Here is a 22,760-nt window from a genome sequence, read left to right on the forward strand (position 1 = left end):
ACTGATATAAAACGGGGCCATTTTATTTTGAAAGTAGAAGAAAACTGCGCTGAATCTACAAATCTTCAAAGTGTAAATATGTTCTTTATATTTCTATTTAAACATTATTTTTAGTCAAGACACTTAAAGGTTCATAATTATCCTAATGAAACATGTTTGATTTTATTATAAGTATTATAAGTTCACTTTTATTGCAGAGGAACAGTGTTGATTGTTTGATGAGGTTTGTTTTGTCTTTAACACCATTAAGATAATTAACTATGTGCTGATACTGCTGCCTTCAATGCTCCTCGTAAAGTTCAGCTCCCGATATCAAACACCTACTGAAAAATGTTAGTCAGGAAACCGAGAACAGATGTTTGATTCATCAGTAGAAACTACTGCAAAGTATCCTGTTGATAGAGATGGAGCATGATACTGGCTATTAACTGAAACAACATGGGAATCTGGAATGAAAACAAAAACCAGACACTCTGGAAAATATAAAAACTGGAGTGAGTTAAAACCATTAGGTCTATTTGTTATATGCTTTAATTGTGAAAGGTGACATCAATAAATATACATTACTATTATCTCATTATTAATATTACTATTATTATTATTGCAAGTACTCTATCATAGTATTTATTATTGTATTATTGTTATTATTACTACTATTGTTATTATTATTGCAGTTTTTTGCTGGTTTGTTTTGAGTTGTTCATTCTTTTGATCAGATTTTTTGTGTATTTATTACAAAGCTGATTTCCTGCAGTTTGGTTGTTGTCCTTGGACGAACCTCAGTCCTGTGTGATGTGTGATGGAGTGGGTGGAGGAGGGTGGAGGAGGGTGGAGGAGGAGGAGGAGGAAGAGGAGGGTTGAGGAAGAACGAAGAGGATGGAAGAGGAGGAGGAAGAGGATGGAGGAGGAGGGGCAGCAGAGGATCCGATCAGAAGCAAACACAGTCTCCATCCTCATCTGCTGCAGAGACCCGAGCAGGACACATCTCCAGCAGCCGGATCCATCTTTTCTCCTGCTCTCTCTCTCTCTCTCTCTCTCCCCCTCTCTCTCTCTCCCTCCATCCTCTGCTGCGGTGACCCGGAGCTGAGCTGGAGCCGGCGGTGGTTCCCTGTCCGCTGCCCGAGCAGCAGCACTTCCAGTGGAGCGGGGCCGAGCGGCAGCCTCCGCCCTGGACCGACGAGCTGGCGGACATGTCCCGGCACATCTACACCCGACTCGGGATAGGAGAGGGACTGCAGAAGCCTGTGTTCCAGGTAGGAGGAGAAAACACAAACTCCAAACCTCTCCTCTCCTCTCCTCTCCTCTCTTCTCCTCTCCTCTCCTCTCCTCTCCTCTCCTCTCCTCTCCTCTCTTCTACTCCTCTTCTCCTGTCCTCTCTCTTCTCCTTCTTTTCCTGATGGATTGCTCTCTCTGTTTTTAACAGATACAACTAAATAATGTAGATATAGACATAGTTTTTATTCCGTGTCTGTGAAAGGTTCCTATCGGCCAGTTTTTATCGGCCGACTGAGACATCAGTCGATCTCTAAGAGACACTGTTGGTAAATATAGTAACTCAGATACCTGAAGGGTCAATGTCTGCCACCATATTGATGCAAAACCTTTACAGCCATAAATCAGACCTGTATTGATTTTAAACATTGAGCACAATGTTGGAGGCTGGGTCCTGGACTATTTATCAGAATCAGGTTTATTGTCATATTAACACACACACAAGGGATTTACTGTTTTTGTTGTTTTGGCTTTTATGTGACAGAATAAACAGTAGATGTGATGTTCTGTGTTTACTTTCTTAACTTAAGTTCTATATATTTGGTCCTATTTGTGTTTTAATTAAAGTTATCAGTCATAAAATGTCAACTTCAAGCCTCAATTACATTTCTTTATTACACGGGTTCAATCATTTACAGTTGTTTTCTTAGTATCTACTGATATTGGCGTTGACATCGGTCACTGATAATGGACATGAAAATTAGAAAAGTGAGGAGAAGGATAAAGCAAGTACTGAAGTACTATCAGTATATGTATATTAAAAATACAAGAGCAGAATGCTATGTGAAACTTATAGAATAATAATAATGAGTATAATATAATATATGAGAAATATGTCATCAAGAGTCAGTGCAGGAGTTAATGTGTAGTTTGAACAGTGACGGGCCTCTGTCACAGTTGAATCAACACTTAATGAATATAATAAGTGATATTATCAGAAGGTTAATTGACAGTGAGAAAATAAAAAATCCCTTAAATAAATGAAATAAAACAAAACGGTGCAGCGGTCTGTTTGTGTTGTGCTTTGGAAGGTTAAAAGCCTGAACGTCACCCAGATGTCGCTCAGGAGCACGATACGCTGCAGATACAGAGAAAGAAAAGTCATTTATCATATTCGACCTCCTGGTTTTTCACATCACTCCCCATCAGATGATAAGTTTCCTAATGGACTCGTCAGGCACGGAAACAAACTACCTGCGAGACGTCATGAGTTATGTTGGCGCACGACAGCCTGATGAAGTGCATAGAATCAGGTCATCACAGAGGACGGGAGGCAGCCGGGGGCCGAGACGCAGGGTTTTACGGGGGCTGCTGGAAGGAAGGTGCCCTTGAGCAAGTGTATGAAGACAATAAGGGATAAATGGGGCGAAGCTGCAACAGTAACAGGGTTCAGAGATACAGAATGTGAATCTGTGTCTGTTTTTTTTACGTCACCAGGCAAACAGAGGAACTTACTCCAGACGCAGTCGACTGAAGAGGTCGGACGGCAGCACCACGTCCACCAGCTTCATCCTCAGACAGGTGGGTCACACGGCGCTTCGCTTTTAACAGCCTGGAGCTGAGAAGTCTTTTCAGCTTTAAAATATAACTTTTATAATAAATTCCATTTAGATTTGGAGGAACGTTCTGAAAAGATTCTCCTAAAGTTTAAAAATGAAGTTGTTCTTTGAAGGGTTGAATTTAAAAAAGGCCTTTAAATAATGGCTGCACAGAATTAGACTGAAGTAAATCAACAATTCCAAAATACTGACTTACTTTCAATACTGCAATATATAAAGTAGTAAAATATCTCTTGTCAGAGTACAACTGAGAGAAATCCACATTACACCTCAGAGCTGATTCTGATAAACGGGGTCTGTGTTTGGCACTAGACTGATGACAAACCTTTTTCAAACTGGCGACGACCTTATTCTAAAAATAAAGATGGACGACATTACAGCTCCACCTCCGATTTATCTTGATGCCACTTTGTCGGTGGCCTCCTCCATGTTGGCAGATGGGACAGTTGAAAGTCAGTCTCGCCCCATTTTCAAGCATCAAATAATAAACAGCTCTGACCAGCTGTCGGGGGTTTTGGCGTCTCGCCCGCTCCGACTGGACGTCAGGCGAAGTGTTGCTGACACAAGCTTTTGTTCTCTGTCGTGGAGTTTAGGGAACCGATGGCCTGGATTTGTATCAACCTGGGAATTCAGTCGGCTCGGCTGAGGCGTCGAGCAGCCATGTTTAATTCATCAGGACGGAGCTGTTTGAATCTTCTTTTCATATGTGCCACTGTAAAGCAAATTCAAATTGGTTTCCTGTATGAAGTCCCTTGGGTAATTCATAATCCACGCAGGGACCTAGCCTGGACTTTGACATCCCGCTAACAAGTTACCAGGGGAACTGAGGCTGCTGCGGCCGCTCAGAGACACCAGGGTAGTTTGTCACTGGTTACCTTTGTCCCCAGTAGCTCCACCCACCCACTTCCTTCCTTTATTTTTCACTGCGTCTTTTCCTTCCTCCACGACCTCGAGCTCCTCCATCGTGTTCCGGCCTCGGCCGACACCACATGTGTCTCTGAGGAGATCCGCTGGTGTCGAATCAAAACGAATCAGGTCGGAGGACGAGAACAAAACTTGTCAAATGTCTCCAGATGTGATTCATCATCGTGTCAGTGCTTGTGTCTGTGGCTGCTGGTTTCCATGTAGGTCAGTACTGAATACTCAGGAATTACAGGTCACACATATATACACATACACATGTATACATATACATACACATATGCATATACTTATACAATACATATATACAGTAAATATAAATAAACATATTGCTACATATACAGGTGATGTACATAAACCAATACACAGAATACATATACACTGTATATATACATATAGAGAACATATACTTATACATACCATAGACATATACAATACATAAACATATATATGTATTTATATATACATTAACTTAATTCATTCTTTGCTTTTAAACATACTCTAAGTTTTAGAAATAGCTCGCTGACAGCAGCTCGGCCCTGAACACAAGCGTCCGCTGCGTCTTTAACTGACACACAAATAAAAATGTAAGAAGATCAATCTGAAGACGGAACAACCTCCATTCTCCCTCGTACTCGCTACTTCTCCTCATTACACACTTATAGATCTGTCTAACACCCCCGCTGTGATGTGTCATCACCGGTGCGGTCGTCATCAGGTGAGAGGCGCCGCTGTGGGCTCTCTTTGTATTCCCCGTGTATCCATGGTAACGGGCGCCCTTTAACAACAGGGGTCAGGCCCAGAAGGTGGATGAGCAGGAAACTGCAGCTCCGCCTCCTTTTCAGCAGGAAGTATTTTCTTTATTTAAACGCTACAGGCAAGACAATTTTATTTATAAAGCACCTTTCAGACACACGGAAAAAAAACCCAACAACAACACAGGGATTAAATGAAAAGGAAAGAATTACAAATTTGAAAGCACAGTTTAAAATCAGACACAGTTTCCTCTCAAACATTTAACATCGACGCTCCTGTGACACAGTTTTTTTTCTGCTTGCAGCCAGAAACCCTGATAAGACAGCGGCTTCTTCACACTGCTAATCCCTCTCATGTGGGTCACATGGCTCAGCTGCCTTTTAATGCATGCATCACTGCAGGAGCCACTGCTGGCACTGAACTTTAACCCTAACCCAGTGCATAGTATACAAATATAGTGGATAGTACAAGTATATGTACTGGATATGTGTCAGCTCTCACCGGGTCACTTTTAAACAAGCAAACCCATGATTCTTGTCATTCTCACTTTCTAAAAACTCAGAATAATTCCCCATCATGTCAGAACTCTGATTCTGACGTAGATATATTCACAAAGAAATTCAGTTTAAATCCCATCAAACAGATATAAACAACAAGAAAGTGTTTTTACTTGACCACAAGAAGGTTCACGGCTCAAAGTGTGAATGTTGGTCCATAGTTTGTGTCTGTGTGTTGGTTCAGTGTTTGAACTGTGGAAGCTGAACGTCCCAAACTGTGGCAGAATGTTGACCTGCATCTTCTGAGACACCAAATGATCTCGTTGTCTCTTTCTCTCCATTTGTCTATGAAGCGTTTCCCAAAAACAAAAGCATCATGTGTTGCTTTATGCACCAGCAGCTTGGTGACACGCACACACACACACACACACACACACACAGTCATCAGATGCTGTGAGAGGTTTAACAGGAAGAAGAACTGATGCAGGTTTGATGAAGATGCTGCAACAAGCTTTGTCAGGAGAGGGCGCTGTTGTTCTTTCTCAGTTTGGATTGGAGCATAAAATACCAGTTTGATGAATGTGTCTTTAATTTATTATTTTAGAAATATTTAACAAAATCAATACATATTATTTTCCATCTGCACTTTCTATGTAAAAGCTACACAGCCAAAATAATAGTAATAACCTTTTACAGGCTCATACCAACACTGATATACAAACTTAAATATAGAAAACTTCTCTAACATGAAAGGTTTTTATTTTTCAGTTGTAGTTTTTTTTTTTTTTTATCTTCTTCTGAATTTAAAAAGATCTTTTTGTTTATCCAATAAACACCTTCGTGCAGTAACTGCAGGAAAAGTCCATGGACCAGGGAATGAATCACCAGGAGCTCCATAAAGAATTAACAGTTATAGATTGATTTTAGAGACGTGCACGAGCATCACACACACACACACACACACACACACACACACACACACACACACACACACACACACACACACCTGAATTCAGAGCTTGCTGGTTAATGATGCTCTCAGGCTGCGGACCCCATCACCTTCCTTCCTTCCCTCCCTCCCTTCCTCCCTCCCTCCTTCCTCCCTCACAGTCAACCAGGCCGAGCGGAGCCTCCACCGGCCAATCAGCAGCCCGCATCCCACCTCTGTCATCACACGGAGCTGGAGGATGGGATTGGCTCGTGTGATCTCAGCTCAGAAGGCAGATGAAATGCCAGGTCTGCTCTGCCCCTGGGGACAACCCGGCCGCCTCATAATGGGAACCAACACTCGCTCGTCTCGGGGGCAATAACATCCAACTCAGCAGCAGGAACACACAGGGCCCCACCTTTTTTCTTTTTTACTCTATCTGCTGCTGCTCTGGTGAGGTCTTGTTGCTCTGTGATCTACCTTCATGTGGAGACAGAGACATCTGCTGGGCTCTGTCACACCCCCGTCCTCCTCCTCATCATCATCTTCTTCATCTTCATCCATCCTCTCTGGAGCAGGTTGATCCCCCCACCCCCTCATTATTTTTAAAAAATTCTTTTTGCATCGTCAAGCTGCTTTTTGGAATCTCCCTCCTCCATGTACGATAACTTGTACCTCCATGGATTTGAAGACTCGGAGGCGGTGAGTGGACGGGGCGTCTGACACTTGTGAGCCTTTCTGTTGATCCCTCCACGTAAACACCCACACAGGGCATCGAGTCCTGAGTGGGCTGAATGTGCATTTTACTCGGGGAGTTCGGGGATGTTGGGGGGAAGGGTGTGTGTGTGTGTGTGTCTGTGTTTTAGAGAGTGTGCTCCTCAGTCAGTCAGTTGTCTCACCAGATCACGGCTCTCTCCTCCTGTCTGGACTGAGCATCTGCAGATCCTAACAGCCCTCCCTCACCGTCGCTGCATATGCACGAATGCCCAGTATGCATGGAAACCTGTTCATGAGCATGAAGTGATATTTATATACGTGCATGTGTCTGTGACTCCCAGCAGCAGCTCGTTCTTTAGCGGTGGAGGACGCCGTCTTCCTTCGTGGCCTCATTTGTCTTTTTCTCACTTCATCACATCTACACCCTCAGGGTTCACAGAATAGACCACGATCATATCGAGCATCTGCATGAGTCGGACTGTGCTGCTGCACATGACTGTGGCGTCTTTCACGCAGGACGAGAAGGGACATTCCCGTACCGTTCAATATAGATTCTCATCTTCACACACACGTCTTTGATACAGGAAGGCAAACGTTGCTATCGACGGGAATCTAAGGGATAAAAAAACGTGTCAGAGTAGAAAAGATCAATACATGCAGGAGGTGCTGCTGGGAGGAGGGGAGGAGGGAATCCCACTGAGCGAGAATCTGTCAAGACCTTTCCATAACTCCACCTGACGCCCCGGCCGCTGCTGCCAGACGAGAGGTGGAGGAGATGTTTCACTTGTTCTGCAGCAGGAACGAGGTGGAGCTTCAGTTTCAGCAAAAAAATAGAAGAGAAGCACTTTTGATTGTTGCATCTTGAAGAATCAGCTCATTTTTTGAAGTTGCGTTTTCACCCCCGTCCATTAGTCATTAGTTTGTAAGATTACACAAACACAACTCAAAGGATTTCCATGAGACTTGGTAGAAGGGTGCGTGTTGAACACAGTAAATGGCATCTTTATATGTTTCCTTCTAGTTTCCTCCATGTTTTTCTCTCATTCAGAGGTCCAGCACTGATACTGGCTGATAGGGTTTGGATCACAGTTCATCTTGAAGGTGTTGGATGAGGTTGAGGTCTGAGGCTTAAAACTGTTTACTACCTACAGTATAGTCACAGTGCTGTGACTGTGTGGTGCTGAGCGGGTGTGTACTGTGGGGTTTTAGAGCTTTAAAATGAAAACAGCGGCCTGATGTGGCCAAAGATTTATCTGTGGAACAGAATCTGCTTGTTTCTATTTAATCGAGTATTAAGTTAGTTTGTTGTGCAGCATCAAAGTGGTTTTTAAGCTCATTTAGTGGATTTTTCATGTCAAAGTGGTCGTTGGAGTTTAATTCTCTCTCGTTCTCATTCTAAAACTTTTGACTTTTTGTACAAAAGAACCACAGAGTCATCGAAGGACAATTTCATTTCTGTTGTAACCATAGAGATGCTCTTTATTTCCCTAATAGTTCACCGCAATCCAGAAATGCCTGAGTCTGTTTCCTGTTGTTTCAGCGGCTGTTATCATGTGGTATTTGTTCCATTATTATTATGGGTCTGAATAACTGATGAGGCTATTAACGTTCTGAAACAAACACAAACAAAATATCTCAGTAATCTCAAGAAATCTGTCTCCTCCAGCCTGCGTCTTCTCTGCAGCTGGAGGTTGGGACCATGAACGTCTCTCGGAATGTGTCACGTTAATGTATTTACATCCTCACAAGTGTTCAACAACATTTACTGACATGTGTCGGTTCTTAAGAAGATTTCAAGCTTCAGATCATAAATTTAACCACTGAAACAAAAACAACAAAATCTTGTTATTGCTGCGACTTCTCTTCCCCACCCTAAAGGAATGATGTCAATTAATTAATTTAATTTATGACTCACCTTAGATGAGCTAGCACGAAGTGGTTCACTAGAACATGACTCAGTAGAGCACCTCTGTCAAGGCCCTTTTACATTTAATCACCAAACAAACACAAAGACAGAGGTGAAACCATATCCTGTGTGTTTTTAAGGTAGTTCATTGTATTATAGCAACGTTTTGAAGAAGACTCTGTACAAATGGAGGCTGGTCTTTAAGAATGAAGTAATATTATCATTAGTAAGCTGGTTATCCTGTAACTGGGTTTCCAGTAGTGAGTACTGAACGGATGCAATGAGGAGAGGAAGCTTGCAGCTGTTTGTGGAGGCTCTGATAGGAGAGCAGGTCAGTGGGGGAAGACGGATGGAGATGAGAGAACACACCGAGCTCTGGCGTCTGAGCAGATAAGACTGGAGTGTGGCACGATGGACTCAAGACTGGCCACTTGACACTGCTAGATAATGGCCTCACAAACAACCCACTGTGTGTGTGTGTGTGTGTGTGTGTGTGTGTGTGTGTGTGTGTGTGTGTGTGTGTGTGTGTGTGTTGGCAGAGTCGTTCACTTGATAGTCATTTTGGGAAAGCTTCAAAGTGCCTCGTGCTCTGAATACCTTCTGTCCTGTCCAGTGAAACGTGCTGAATGACGCCACATTTGACAGTCGAGCATGAACCGTCTCAAAAAAAGCGAAGTGACGAATACAGAGAGCAGCGTTCAAACCACCACGGTTCATATCTAGACGACTTTGTGCTTTTAAAACATTGAATTTAGTCTCGTCAGCTCGAGAAACTATGGAAATATATCAGAGACGATAACATGTTATCACACAATATTAATAAAACATTTCACTCCACTGTTTCCACATTTTATGAACTCAACTAGTAATTGATCACCTGAAATTAGAAATAAAACAAACTACCTAATGTAAATTCTAATGGGTTGCATTCCTCTCTTATATATCCTGCTGATTATATATATATAAAAAGGTTTTTCATTATTTTAAACGGTGAGAACATAAAGCAGGTGCTCCTCTGTAGTGACCGGTGGGGAGGTGCCTTTTTTCCTCTCTCTCTCTCTCTCCAGTCGTTATAGATTTCATTTGTAATGAGGCAGTAAATAACAGTTATTTGTATGAAGGAAAAAGTCCCATGGCTCTGAATGGATCATTAGCAGAGGCGCCTGTGAGCCGTGGACGAAGGCATTAATCCTCACTGTCCTGCCTGCAGCTTGATTTCAGAGACTTACTGCGGTTCAAATCCTCTGCTGCACATTGGCCATTTGTTTTCATTCAATTATTGATGTGCGATAGTATTTCTTTCCCCCGTTCAAACCTCAGGCTCAGACAACGTCTCCAGATCCAGTTGAAGAACCAGTCTAGTTATCTTCTATTCTGATCAGGGTTTTACCCGAGAGGACGAATGAGTGTGTGACACAGTCATCAGGTCTGCAGGACACATACAGATACACGCTATCCTCCACCTCATATGATAATGATGAAAAACCCACTGTCCCTGTGTCTCTTTCATTGGAGCCGTTAAACAGTCGACCACCGCAGAGAAAGCAATCACGCGAAGCATCTGTTCTCCAGTGAAAGTGGCTGAACATGGTAATTGGAGGCTCTGCTGCCGGAGAAGAAAGTGATGAACGGGGCAGAATTTACAGCAATAATACATCATGTGTTATTCCTGATGTCAAGCAACACTATGTAAGCATGTTTCCTCCCCCCCTCCAGTGAGCTCTGAAACATATGTGTGTGTGTTTTAAGGTGATACTTCTTTTTATAAAATAAATCCAAATACAGAAATATAAATTTAAAAAAAACCTGCCTGCTACTGCTTTCTAAATATACAACTATACTCAGTAGAGCACACACCTAAATATAAATATAAGTACCTATAATAAACATGTCTGATCTCTTTCATCCAGATCCATGAAGATTTTCCCAGGAAATCAAGGAAAAGATCAATAAATGCAGAATCTCACAATGTTGAAATGAGAACTTTTCAAACTAAACACACACAGAGACGCTGTGTGGAGATATTTTAGGTCCAGAAACACATGTTGTGATCCACCTCAACCAAAACCTGCTCAAACTTCCAGCCCCAGAATCTGGTCCGTCACCCACAGATCTTTCTTTCTATAGGGATGAACTATTGTTTAAAATATAAATACTTGTTGTAGCATTTAGATTTCCCTTAAAGACAACCATGAGACCAAACGTAAACTCATGAATGAAAATTAGATTTTTGTTTTACTGGCTTAATTCCTGTGAAATGTGTTTATTCTCTCCATTGCTCACAAAACAGCTCTCATGAAATATTCAGATGAGATGAATGAAGCCTTATTTCCAACACAGCGTATCTGTCGTTTACCCCCCCCCCCCCCCCCCCCCCATGCATGGACGCTGTCAGTGGGTGTGTGTTCACCAGAGTAGAGTATGTGGCAGCAGCCATAGAAGCGACAGACTGTGCCGTCATCTGTTAGAGAAACATTTGTGCTGAGGCTCGGTTTTTCAGCCTCGTTCTGCAGAGCCGCCAAACGATTGTCCGGTAAACAGGAAAGAGAAAGAGTCACTTTGGGTTTTTTGCAGTCAAATGTCTGACATGTTGGACAATACAAATTCTCCACCTGACTATGATAAAAGCTGAACCATTCAGCTGGTCGGAGCTGGAACGCCCCCATGATCTTCACGCCTCAGTAGTCGAGTGGCGACACGCTGCATCCACAGCCGCCACTTGGACGGAGAGAGATTAGAGACGAGCTCTCATGAGCGGAGGTCGTGTAAAATACTGAGTTTGATCATTAGAGAGTTTTATGTGTAAACTGACTGACTTGTATTTTATTTATTATTTATATCACTTTATTCAGAAACACTTAAACCTGGATTCTTTGGTTTACTTTAATTAAAATATTTTCGTTTTGTTTCTGAGATTGAAGTTGGAATAAATCCCACAGTTCATCTTCGGTCGTTGTTTGTTTCAGCAGATCCAGAATCTGTGGCTCAGGTGTGGTTTAGATCATCGGGAGAAGTTCTATTTCTAGTTTGAACGGGTTGTGAGGTGAAGGTCTCGTGATGACTAATCCAGACTTGGACTCACCTCTGATTCTTCAGTTTGATCGGTGTCATCTCGTCGAAGCATCTGTAGCTGCAGCTCGTTATTTGAGAGGCTGAGATGAGGCCGAGGTTTCGGGCTTCGAGCCCACACACATGAATATGTGGGTAAAAGAAAGGAGTTGTGTTGTCGTGTGTGAGCAGCGTGTTGACACGACACACACAGTAACTTGATATCCTGAGCTCTGAGCTATAACACAAAGAAGACACCGTGTCACCTGCCATACTGTCAACATGACATTATTATGATAGGATGCGTTCAAGAACGCGGAGGGTGCATCTGACTGTGTGTGTGTGTGGAGACCGTGGAATAGATACCTGCAGGATAACCCGAGAGGAGGGGGCACTTTAAAACCCAATCCATCCATAACACAAAGGTTTATTGATTGTGTTGAGGTAATTGTACTCAAATTTATATTTAAATTATATATAGAACCTCATTATTTCAAGGCCAAATAAGAACACATGCATCGTGCACTTATATCCTGATGGTTGAATGAACCAAAGAAACTCTCAATCTTCAGAGTTCAACTTCTTTTTCTTTGTTCATGCAACTTAAAATAGAGTAGAAACAAGACAGATCTGTTTACGTCTACATGGTCCAGAATGAGAATCATGTTCACATGTTATATTCACGCACTGATTGTTGTGACATGCAGGAGCTGCATGTTCAAGCCGTGACATGTGTTTCAAGTGAACTGGCTGGAAACTGGGACAGCACAGGTCACTTTTATCGTGCTGCTTTTTGTCTCTATGAAGACAAAGTGAGACAAAGTGACACGCAGAGACACGTTTGGACTGCGTGACAGATGAAGGCAGACAGGCTGGCAAACAAATAGGGTAACAAATGACTGTGGACAGGTGCGTTACAGACGCCGAGGGGCCAATGAATCATAAAGGCTGTCGGTGTCAGTGTGGGAACAGCAGCAGCCGAGCTCGCTCTCATCATTCACTCCCTCGTCTCGTTTTAACGCCGGTGACACGGGGAATATCTGGCTCCTGACCCTGGAGGAGAGGCGGCCAGGACTCACGGTGCAGTCCCCCACAGTACCTGTGCTAAGACAGATATGATGTGATGAGCAGTAATCAGCTGGCGGACGGCCTGAGCCGGTGTTTATGTTAATGTGGTGATTACTCAGCCGCTCTGAAGCGTGAGGAACAGATTTTGTGTCATAGAGCGGCAACATCTCACTCCATCACTGAGATGGAGTAACAGAAAACTGGACTCAGAGACAGTGGAGAGGGAAAACTATTTTATATATGTTGTTAGTATAGAAAACAGCTGTCTCACTTTATCTGGAGGAGAACATAAGAGAGAATAAAGTAGGACTTGCTATGATTGTAGTTTATGATGAAGTTGGAATTACAAAGTCTGTGAGGGACATTGAGCTTGTTTCCTATTAAACCACTTTTACAGTTTACAACAAATCTAATTGTGACTGTTATCGTAAGAATTAAAAAGAATACCTGATTGTTTAAAATCTCAGTAAACAGTTAGAAAAATGCCTCCATCTCAATTACTTTCAAAAACTCCAAGATATTCAGTTTAATGTCACGTAAGACCACAATTAACGATTAATCCACTAATTGCTCTGTACAGTGTTTGTTTGGATGGTCACATATAGTATGTGTCTTTTTTTTTTACCATGATTTAGAAATTGAGGAAAAATATAATTCACCTTTCTATCTATCTATAGTGTTCTTAATTTCCCATGTTAAAAATATTATTATACAAGTTTAATTTATAGTCTGTTTCTGAGCTCGGAGGCAACGATCTGCTCCATTAGCTCTGCTAAATTTTCAGACTGTACGTTACTGTGTCACAAAAGTGTTCACCAACACCACCCCACTGTAAATGTTCATGAGCGCACAGAGCTTTTATTACACGGCGCAGTTGTAACAAATTGGCCCTGAAGCCAGAAATCCCACACGAGAACACAAACTGCTTCAGTGACGGTCAGCCAAAGGTGAAGTCCTCAGAGCCAAGACAAGCGCGGCCACGCATGCATCATCCGTGTGCGAGCGCAAACAACACGTCAGTGCTGTTTGAAATGAGAGCAACCGTGTGCACTGTCGATTTATCTGTGATTGATGGGTCTGTAGTTCAGGTCTGTGAGGCAGGGATCCACTGACAGGACCGGACTGTTCGGATGTGTAACGTCTGTGATTAAAGTACAATCTTGCTTATTTTTGTGTTATTTAAAAATGTCTAACGTCGGATTTACTGATTTAGGGTTTCTCGGTAGTGCACAGGTCATATGTAGGATTGCTTGGCTTTGGTTTAAGGTTTTTATTTTTTTATTCCAGGGTGTGGCTCTTCAGTTTGAGAGCACGTTGTTCAGATGTTGTAATGCTCTCAATCGAAACCTTTTGTTTTACTGTCTGTGACGATTACAGGTCAAAAACAAAAAATTGAATCAAAGATAACTGGAATCAGAAGCTGATAGGAGAAACGTCTCTTGAGTCCAGCTGGTCTTGAATTTTGAATTTTGGTTGTTTCCCTGTGATGACAGATGTTTTCAGAAGTGCAGAAAACGTTCAACCCGTAGAGGTCAGTGTAGCAGAGGTTTTCATACGTGAGTGGATTCCAGTGGCACAGTGTTAAATCGTCTGCCCTGAGCTTTTCTCATTTCATTTCTAAAAATAAAACCACCTTCTCTCTCTCTCTCTCTCTCTCTGAATCTTTCCCTCCTGGCCGGGTCGTCATCTTTAATCTGTTAGTCTTTGATCCTGTATGGAGGGAATACAGCTCACACACACACACACACACACACACACACACCTGGGTCTCATGAATTTGCTTCATCTCTGTGGTTTTAAGAAACAGGCTCTTATGTCCTGCATCTATTTGCACTCTTTTGCATTTAAATGTCTTATTTTTGAATTTACACACGTCGAATAACATTATTACGCCTCTCGGAGGTCACGTCTAATCTGTAAAAAGGAACGTTTCCACCCTGGTAACAGTATTTCTGTGACCTGTCGCTCTGCAGGGCTCAGCTGATTCCTACACAAGCCGACCGTCCGACTCTGATGTGTCCCTGGAGGAGGAGAAGGAGGGCGGCCAGCAGGAGAAGGAGCAGCAGGCCACGGTTCAGCTCGAGAGGGCAAAGGTCAGTGTCACTGTACAGAATATCACCTGGACGACTAAACACGGTGAAACACGATGTCATAAATACACTGGAACTACTGCAAATAAGACTGATTTAATTGAAATATTAGCAATACTAGTCGTACTATACTGTCTTTGTATCAGAGCCATTGTAAAAATAAGTAATAGTAATACTAGCGAACAGCCGCTGTGTATGAAGTATTTTACTGTGATGCTTTTAACATCAGGAACATGCACAAAGTCACCGGATCTAAAATTAAATAAAATAAAAGTAATAGTTTCATAAAACAAACCCGTCACAATAGAAGAGAAGCGATAATCATCAACTTTATCGCTTCGTCACAGTGACAATGATCAAAACAACAAGAGGGTGAATTAGAGAAATCTATGAATCAGATGAATTATAATCCAGAGTTGCTGCCTCATTCCTCTGATTTCTTTTTCCCGCTCTTCTCGCTCACAGACTAAAGCGGTGGCGTTTGCCGTGAGGACTAATGTCAGTTACTGTGGCGCGTTGGACGAGGACGTTCCCGTGGCCGGCACCGCTGTGTCTTTTGATGCCAAGGACTTCCTCCACATCAAAGAGGTACGATCAGTCTCTATCCTGTCACGTTAAACCTGTATGGAAGATTTCATTTATGCTTTTGCACAGTTCCTAGTTTTTTTAAACTGCTTTATACGAACATAAGATAACATAAGATTTAGAAAAAAACTTTAATCTTTGATAACGATTTCAGATATTGAATGAATAATGAATGAATGAGAGCTTCCAGAATATGATTGTGTATTTTAATGAGACGGGGAGTAATCTGAAAATACCGATGATTTCTCTCCTCGTTTCACAGAAGTACAACAACGACTGGTGGATCGGCCGCCTGGTGAAGGAGGGCTGCGACATCGGCTTCATCCCGAGCCCTCTGAAGCTGGAAAACATCCGTCTCCAGCAGGAGCAGAAGAGAGGACGCTTCCATGGGTGAGCTGGAGGAGGAGGAGGAGGACGGGGGGGGGACACACGGATCAAGGGGATAAAGGAGAGTTGGATGAAAAGATGGTGGATGTGTTGAAGAGACTGAGCCACTTCAGGGATGAGTAGAGCCGGTCGGTTGGGAGGAAATCAGGTGGATGGAGACCAAGTTGTGTTGTGTGGTCCAACCGCTCAGAGGTGGGGCCTGGAGCGGGGCCACCGCACAGTTTTCCATCAGATGGGGGGGTGTGTGTGTTAGCCACCGCCATCTTTCCTCACCGATGATGTTCATTTTGTTAATCTGTTATAATAATAATAGATGGAAACCAAAATGTTGCGTGACCGACATCATATTATCCAAAACAAATGTTTTTATTTCACTTATTTCCTATATTTGTTTTAATTCAGGCTAATTTAGGTTTAAAACTGATTTTTAATGTCCAAGAAATAATAAACACTGCTGAACAATATAGTGTCTGTCTTTAGTTAATGCTTTCATAGCGAAACCTTATTATGCTCATATTTATGGATGAGTATCTAAAAGATAATTGCGAAATGACAAACTAAAACATAACCTTCTTGTCTCTTGTTTTACCCAGAGACCTAAAGTAAGTTAAAGTAAAGGCTATAAGAGGAGAACGCTGCCTCACAGTATCATGATACGAAGCCTCGAACACAGTCAGTGGTCACCCGCTCTCCGGGGGTTTGTGACGTTTGACTGATGACGACTTGCAGGATTTGACCTCATCACTTCTCTCTCTGTGTCTTCTGCTCTGAATGCAGCAGTAAATCCAGCGGGAATTCCTCCTCCAGTCTCGGAGAAATGGTGTCGGGAACATTCAAGCCAAACCCAAACTCTGCAGGTTCGTCCCCTAAGACACAAGTCTACTCAGGTCTGAGAGAAACCCTGTGGTCAGGTTCACAGAGGGAACAGATCGACTTGCTGTCTGATCTGTTTTATCATTTATTCACACTTTGATCTTTTATATTTTCTGATCAATGTCAGTTTGCACTCACTCACTTTTTTTTTCTTTCTTTTTCAGGAAAGCAGAAACAGAAAGTGGTGAGTCCATTGAATGAATTAGATATTTGTACGTTTGTATGCAGTACTATAAATTCTAAATTCTAAATGCACAAATATTGAACATGACACAAATTAATTAAGTTTGTTGTGTTGCTTGAGGTTTTGGCAAAATGTTTTTCATGTATTTAAATGAAATCATCATGGAAGATTATTTACTTTAAAGCATCACTTGAGTTATATTCAGGAGAACTTAGACTTAAGGAGACCTGTTGTACAGGTATCAAAGTTTGACTGGAGCTGTGTGTTTCCTCCAGGCTGAGCACATCCCTCCCTACGACGTGGTTCCCTCCATGAGGCCGGTCGTCCTGGTGGGACCGTCCCTGAAAGGTTATGAGGTAGGACGGGCTGCTGCGCCTCCAGATGTTTTCCTCAGCCTCCACTTCACTGCAAAAACTAAAATGTTGTTTTCTTAACATTTATCACCAAATAGTTTCCTAACTTCTAATTATAAGGATCCACTTTTCTAAGCAGTGTGATGTATATTCATATAAATTCGATAGTAACTTAACTTTTTAGTAAAGATCAAAATGCAAAGTTAGCTGGCCTGTCCAAAATGACCATCTGTGAAATAATCAGCGTAGTCTGACTTCATTTTACTCGTGCATTACTCGTGGCCTCCACCCAGGGACCGTGGGTTCAAATCAGCTTTCATAATGATATTGGCTGATTATCAGTTACCACTGGAACCACAGGATGAACAATAAAGGAGGCCAAGGAGGTGGTGAGGAGGTGGAGTCAGTTGTCATGGAATCACAGTCCTCGTCTCACGTTTCTGGTGTTGCCGTGGTAACAACCTTCTGGGTAAACTGCGGAGCTAAAGAATAATTTATGCTGCACAAAAAGCCTTTTTTAGAATGAGGTGACTTACTTCATGACATTTTGTGTTTTCGTGACTAAACACAGATGATAGCTGCTAATCATTTCAGGAGACGAGCCACACGAACATGTGGAGAACGTGCAAACTCCAAACTGAAAGACTCCAGTGAGACCAGTTTGCCACTGTGCCGCCCTTATGAAATATTCATCCTCGGATTAATTAGAAACTGTAACCGTCCGGTTGTGGGAGTAAAAGGTACATTTCTCTCTTGAATGTTGTGGAATCAGAACATAATTGTGCTTTAGCTCAAAGAACGTCAACCCTCTGTCGTCTGAATTAAGAGTTGGTCCTGCTCTCATTCATGGATCCACGTGTCTGTTGCCTTGAATCAAACAAGATGACTGAATGTCATATCAAGATCATTTTCTGAACAGAGGCAACTTCGTCTGGAATTTCTGCTTCAATTCAAGGCCTCAGAGTGGAGCTCGTCTTCATCAGCGCTGCGTAATTGCCCCGATTCATCACCTGTGCACTGGCCTTTGTGAAGCTTCTCGTCGTGGCTGCTAATCACTTTATTTAATGTGTTCGTTTTGCTGAGCCCCAGATCGCTGTGTACACAAGTGTGTTAGTCAGAGGAGCTTGTAACACTGTTCTCTCCTTGTGGTTAATTTCTTCTTCTTCTTTCTCTCCTCGCCCCCTGCTCCCTCTCCCTCATTCGTCTGTGCAGGTGACAGACATGATGCAGAAAGCGCTGTTTGACTTCCTGAAGCACAGGTTCGATGGCAGGTAAGACGTCAGCGCGAGGCAGTGGTCGCTCGGAGAGTCGTCTCGCTGCGTGTTTGTGCTCTGTGACATGTGTGTTTGGTGTTGTTGCAGGATATCCATCACACGGGTAACAGCTGACATATCCTTGGCCAAGAGGTCAGTACTAAACAACCCCAGTAAGAGGGCCATCATTGAGAGATCCAACACCCGCTCCAGCCTTGGTAAAGCTACAGGAACTGTCTCACTCAATGATGTGCATGTCTTGTAGGTGTTCAGACATCGTGCAGTTATCTTATCATTTATATGATAATAATAATAATGATATTATTTTTTTTGTGTTCATCGTCGCTCTGCTGTATGTTGTTGTCGTCGTCTCCTTGTAGCCGAGGTCCAGAGTGAAATAGAGAGGATCTTTGAGTTGGCCAGGTCTCTACAGCTGGTGGTGCTGGATGCAGACACCATTAACCATCCAGCACAGCTCATCAAGACCTCATTAGCGCCCATTATCGTCCATGTTAAAGTGTCCTCACCTAAGGTAAGATCGAAGGTATTATACATCCGTCCTGAGAGATCTGATCACAAGGGGTCACTTCTAAATTTGTCTGCGTTCAGACCTGAACTTGGAGATGACCGCTGTTAACACCATCTGAACAGTGTCTTAGAAACTTGTTATTCACATTCTTCAAAACAGGCTCCTGTATATAGTGTGTGTGTGTGTTAAAGCTACAGTTGGTGTCTCGGCATCTAATCTGTCTCAGAAACAGTTAAACTTTTATTCTCATGCTGTTAGAATTTCAGAGTGAAATATGAGAGAACCCCTCCGAACGGGGAGGGAGATCTGAAGCAGAACGCATGACTGCTGCTCTCTGAGTTTGAACCTATAGGAGCTGCGACAGGCGTGTTATTACTTGTGCTGGTTTAATATTCTGGGAATTTAATGTCCTCATGCTGAACATAAACACAGCAGCTGTACTGTTCACGGAGCAGTTGTAATTCACAGAACTGGAAATGGTGATAAAGAGGCCTGTCTGGTGAAGGGTGTGGTTTCTGTCTTTGTAGTTTGTAGTCACTCTCATAATCTGAGGCACATCCCTGTGTTTTTCTCTTGTGTGTGTGTGTGTGTGTGTGTGTGTGTGTGTGTGTGTGTGTGTGTGTGTGTGTGTGTGTGTGTGTGTGTGTGTGTGTGTGTGTGTGTGTGTGTGTGTGTGTGTGTGTGTGTGTGTGTGTGCTTCCCACAGGTTCTCCAGCGGCTGATCAAATCAAGAGGGAAATCTCAAAGCAAACACTTGAACGTGCAGCTTGTTGCAGCTGAGAAACTAGCACAATGTCCTTCTGTGAGTCGAACCCTTAAAACCTCTCGGTTAAGTTTTACTCTGAGACTTTGAAAAGAAAAAAACCATCAGCTTCACTTGTCTCTCTCTTCCTCTCCGACCTCAGGAGATGTTTGATATTATTTTGGATGAGAACCAGCTGGAAGATGCATGTGAACATCTGGCGGAGTATCTGGAGGCGTACTGGCGTGCTACACACACGTCACTTAGCACGCCACTGAACCCCCTGCTAGGACGCAACCTGGGCTCCACTGCTCTCTCCCCATATCCTGCCGCCATTCAGGTGAACCTCTCGAACAGAAACAGGAAGTAGTGCTGAACTTGTCTCCTTTGTTTTAACTCTCTGGTTATTAAACAGTGTGTTTATGTGTTTGTATATGAGAACATCTTTTTATACCATTGGATATTACCTTTGCCTCCCTCTCCGAAATTCTCCTTAAATTCAATCAAGCTGCACCGAATTGCACACATTTATTTTTCATAAAGATCCATGAATTATTTCTGTAGAGATTCAAAAAAAACAAACTGCAAATGTAACCTCCTTTGCTGAAGAACTCGACAAATACTAAAACATTATTTCCTTTCTCAAACACAGGCCCAAAGAAACATGAATAGCAACCACACAACGACAGACCATTCTCCCGTTGAACGCCGCAGCTTGATGCCGGCTGACGAGAACTACCACAACGAATGGGCACGGAAGAATCGCAACCGTCTATCCTCAGGCTCACAGCAAAGCCGGGACCACTCGCCCCTGGTGGAGGAGGACTACCAAGACCCCTACCAGGACTCTTACAAGCCTCACCGCAACCGAGGGTCGCCAGGAGGCTACAGCCAGGAGTCCAGGCACCGGCTGTGAGCTGAGGCTGCAATCAAAAGTCGAGGCCTGTCTTTCTCTAAACAACCACTGCGGACCTATGAGTTGAGGCAGGTCTCCTGTGTCTATATGATGAAACCACTACACTCATTTGGACTGAAACAACCTCGTATTGATGTGTAGTACCTCATATTCCCTGTGGCTCCTGCCAGACGGGCATTTGAATCTAAAAACTTACAAATCCAGCTCTTTGACGTGAACAAGGGAAGGATATGAAAGTAGCACAAGAAAAGATATGTTTTAAAGGGAAGGCTTAAGCTGGAGCTGATCTGAATACGTCCCAGATGTGGCTCTGGGAGTGACGTACACTATAGCAGATGTAACGTAGGCTCGTCTAGACCCTTCCCGTCTCCTCAGATGTTACTGTAGCATGCAGGTAGGACTGTGGCGACAGGCCACTACAAGCCTCAAATCCAGTGCCAGACAGCAAGAGCATCCAGCGCAGCGATGATGATCAGCACAGAACCTGTTTGCACGCACCCAGGATGCCAGTAGAAGCAGAATATAATGCATCTGTAATGCTTCTCAAGTTCGTTTGCCACTGTCCTCGATGTGAGTGTGTGATAAATCTCGTAGAAACTTGTTCCCAAATCCAGAGTTTTACAGATTTGCTTTTTAAACGACATGGACGGTGTCATGGTGTTCTCTTCAGGGTTCATACAGTAGCTCCCTGTGCACACCCCTGTTCTTTCTTACTGTCATTACTTATAACAGGAGAGAATTATTATTTTAAAAAAACAAAAAATCATGCAGATATTAATATATTTCAAAACTCCAAACCTCAGGAATGAGAGGTCACTACGACCTGGAAGTGTGTTGACAGATGTAGCGTTTATGTTCTCACCCATCTGATGGGGATACCGAGTGTTTAGTTGATTTGTTGATTAAAGATTGCTATGATTTAGTTGTTACAGAAATAGTTATTAATATCAGGAGCTCAGGAGTCACTTAGAACTGTGGTGCAAGCATGTTTTTCATACGCCTTGCATCTATCAGCTGCTGTTGTCTGTCGTGCTCAGCAGGAAAACATCTGGAATTGATTGGATTTTAATTAAAAGAGTTGCATAGAGGGCTTCCATTTGTAAATACAGTGAAATAATTTAAAAAGGGTTTATTGCAGTTCATGAAATTACATTCCGTTAAGTCCTTGTGTATGCCTTCCAACGTCTGACAGAAAAAGTTAACTTTCCTCCTTCTTACTTTATTTTTAAAGCTTTTATTAAATAAAGTAAGTTGTAGTCTTACAGGCCTCAGCTATTCAATTTCATTTCCATTAAAGACCAATATGTGATAAACTATCAGAAAGCACTTGGGCAGGAACGTGCTGCATTTGTCACAGTGTCTTACAATCGTAGAGCAGCTTCCTGCATTTTAAAAGATCTGATGAATTCACTTGTACGCTGACAGCCAACAAAGGACGAATATACCATTTCCTTTTAATGAAATATCCTTGTATCTTGTAATTTAATATTTGTTGTAATTATTTTTAGTCCGTATACCAGAGATGTCGTTGATTCTGGAGAGGGAGCATTGACAAGAGACTTCTGTTTTTATCTGCCATATACAGTAGCTTTCATTGTTGTTGTTTCAAAACTCTGGAGAATAAGCAACAATTCGATCGATCTGAATACTGCCTGTGAGAGAATGATGCCTTGAGTAGAAGTTTGTGTGCACTGTCATTTTACAATTGTAATGAATTAAACTGCCCATATGCTGTTGTATGGATAGCTCTTGTTTTTGTTTAAAAAAATATACACACACACAATCTTTGTCTTTATTTTTTCATTTATTTTAAGGTTTTCAACAAAGGGTGAGAAATTCAAAACCAGTACATATTTCCTCGATAAATATGTTTGGCTTAGAAAACTGAGGAAAATAATGAAAAATCATATTTTTTCAGAGCCTCAAATGACATGTTCAATTTTCCTATTTTTCAAGTTTAAAACTCAAGAGACGAGTAAAACCAAGCAATACACGGATCAGCCACAACATTAAAAAACAGGTAACTTAATTTAAGGTATATTATATTACATTATATTTTATGCATTTGGTCTGTAGTTTGTCTGAAAATGCTCTCAGAGCCAAAAGTTATGTCTTCAAAATGCAATTATTTTATCCAAACCCAAATCATATATAATGTATATATGACAAGAATATT

At 42.4% G+C, this 22,760-nt stretch overlaps 1 protein-coding gene across 4 annotated transcripts; it reads left to right on the forward strand.

Moving 5' to 3' along the window:
* Positions 1 to 878: 878 nt before the first annotated feature.
* Positions 879 to 22,327, forward strand: cacnb4a (calcium channel, voltage-dependent, beta 4a subunit). Of its 4 annotated transcripts, none has more exons than XM_020100778.2 (14): positions 879 to 1,253; positions 2,710 to 2,793; positions 14,646 to 14,765; positions 15,228 to 15,350; positions 15,610 to 15,737; positions 16,515 to 16,591; positions 16,772 to 16,791; positions 17,067 to 17,147; positions 18,357 to 18,415; positions 18,506 to 18,615; positions 18,778 to 18,929; positions 19,633 to 19,728; positions 19,832 to 20,008; positions 20,321 to 22,327. In XM_020100778.2, the coding sequence occupies exons 1-14, from the start codon at positions 1,191 to 1,193 to the stop codon at positions 20,582 to 20,584; spliced, it is 1,554 nt and encodes a 517-aa protein (XP_019956337.2). In that variant the 5' UTR covers positions 879 to 1,190; the 3' UTR covers positions 20,585 to 22,327. The 4 variants fall into 4 exon arrangements, with proteins under 4 accessions (XP_019956337.2, XP_019956336.2, XP_019956338.2 ...); XM_020100777.2 differs by having other exon boundaries at positions 880 to 1,253; positions 16,512 to 16,591; XM_020100779.2 differs by lacking the exons at positions 879 to 1,253; positions 2,710 to 2,793 and adding an exon at positions 6,186 to 6,635.
* The last annotated feature ends 433 nt before the right edge of the window (positions 22,328 to 22,760 follow it).

This window comes from Paralichthys olivaceus, chromosome 10 (genome assembly GCF_024713975.1).
Source record: "Paralichthys olivaceus isolate ysfri-2021 chromosome 10, ASM2471397v2, whole genome shotgun sequence".
NCBI lineage: Eukaryota > Metazoa > Chordata > Actinopteri > Pleuronectiformes > Paralichthyidae > Paralichthys > Paralichthys olivaceus.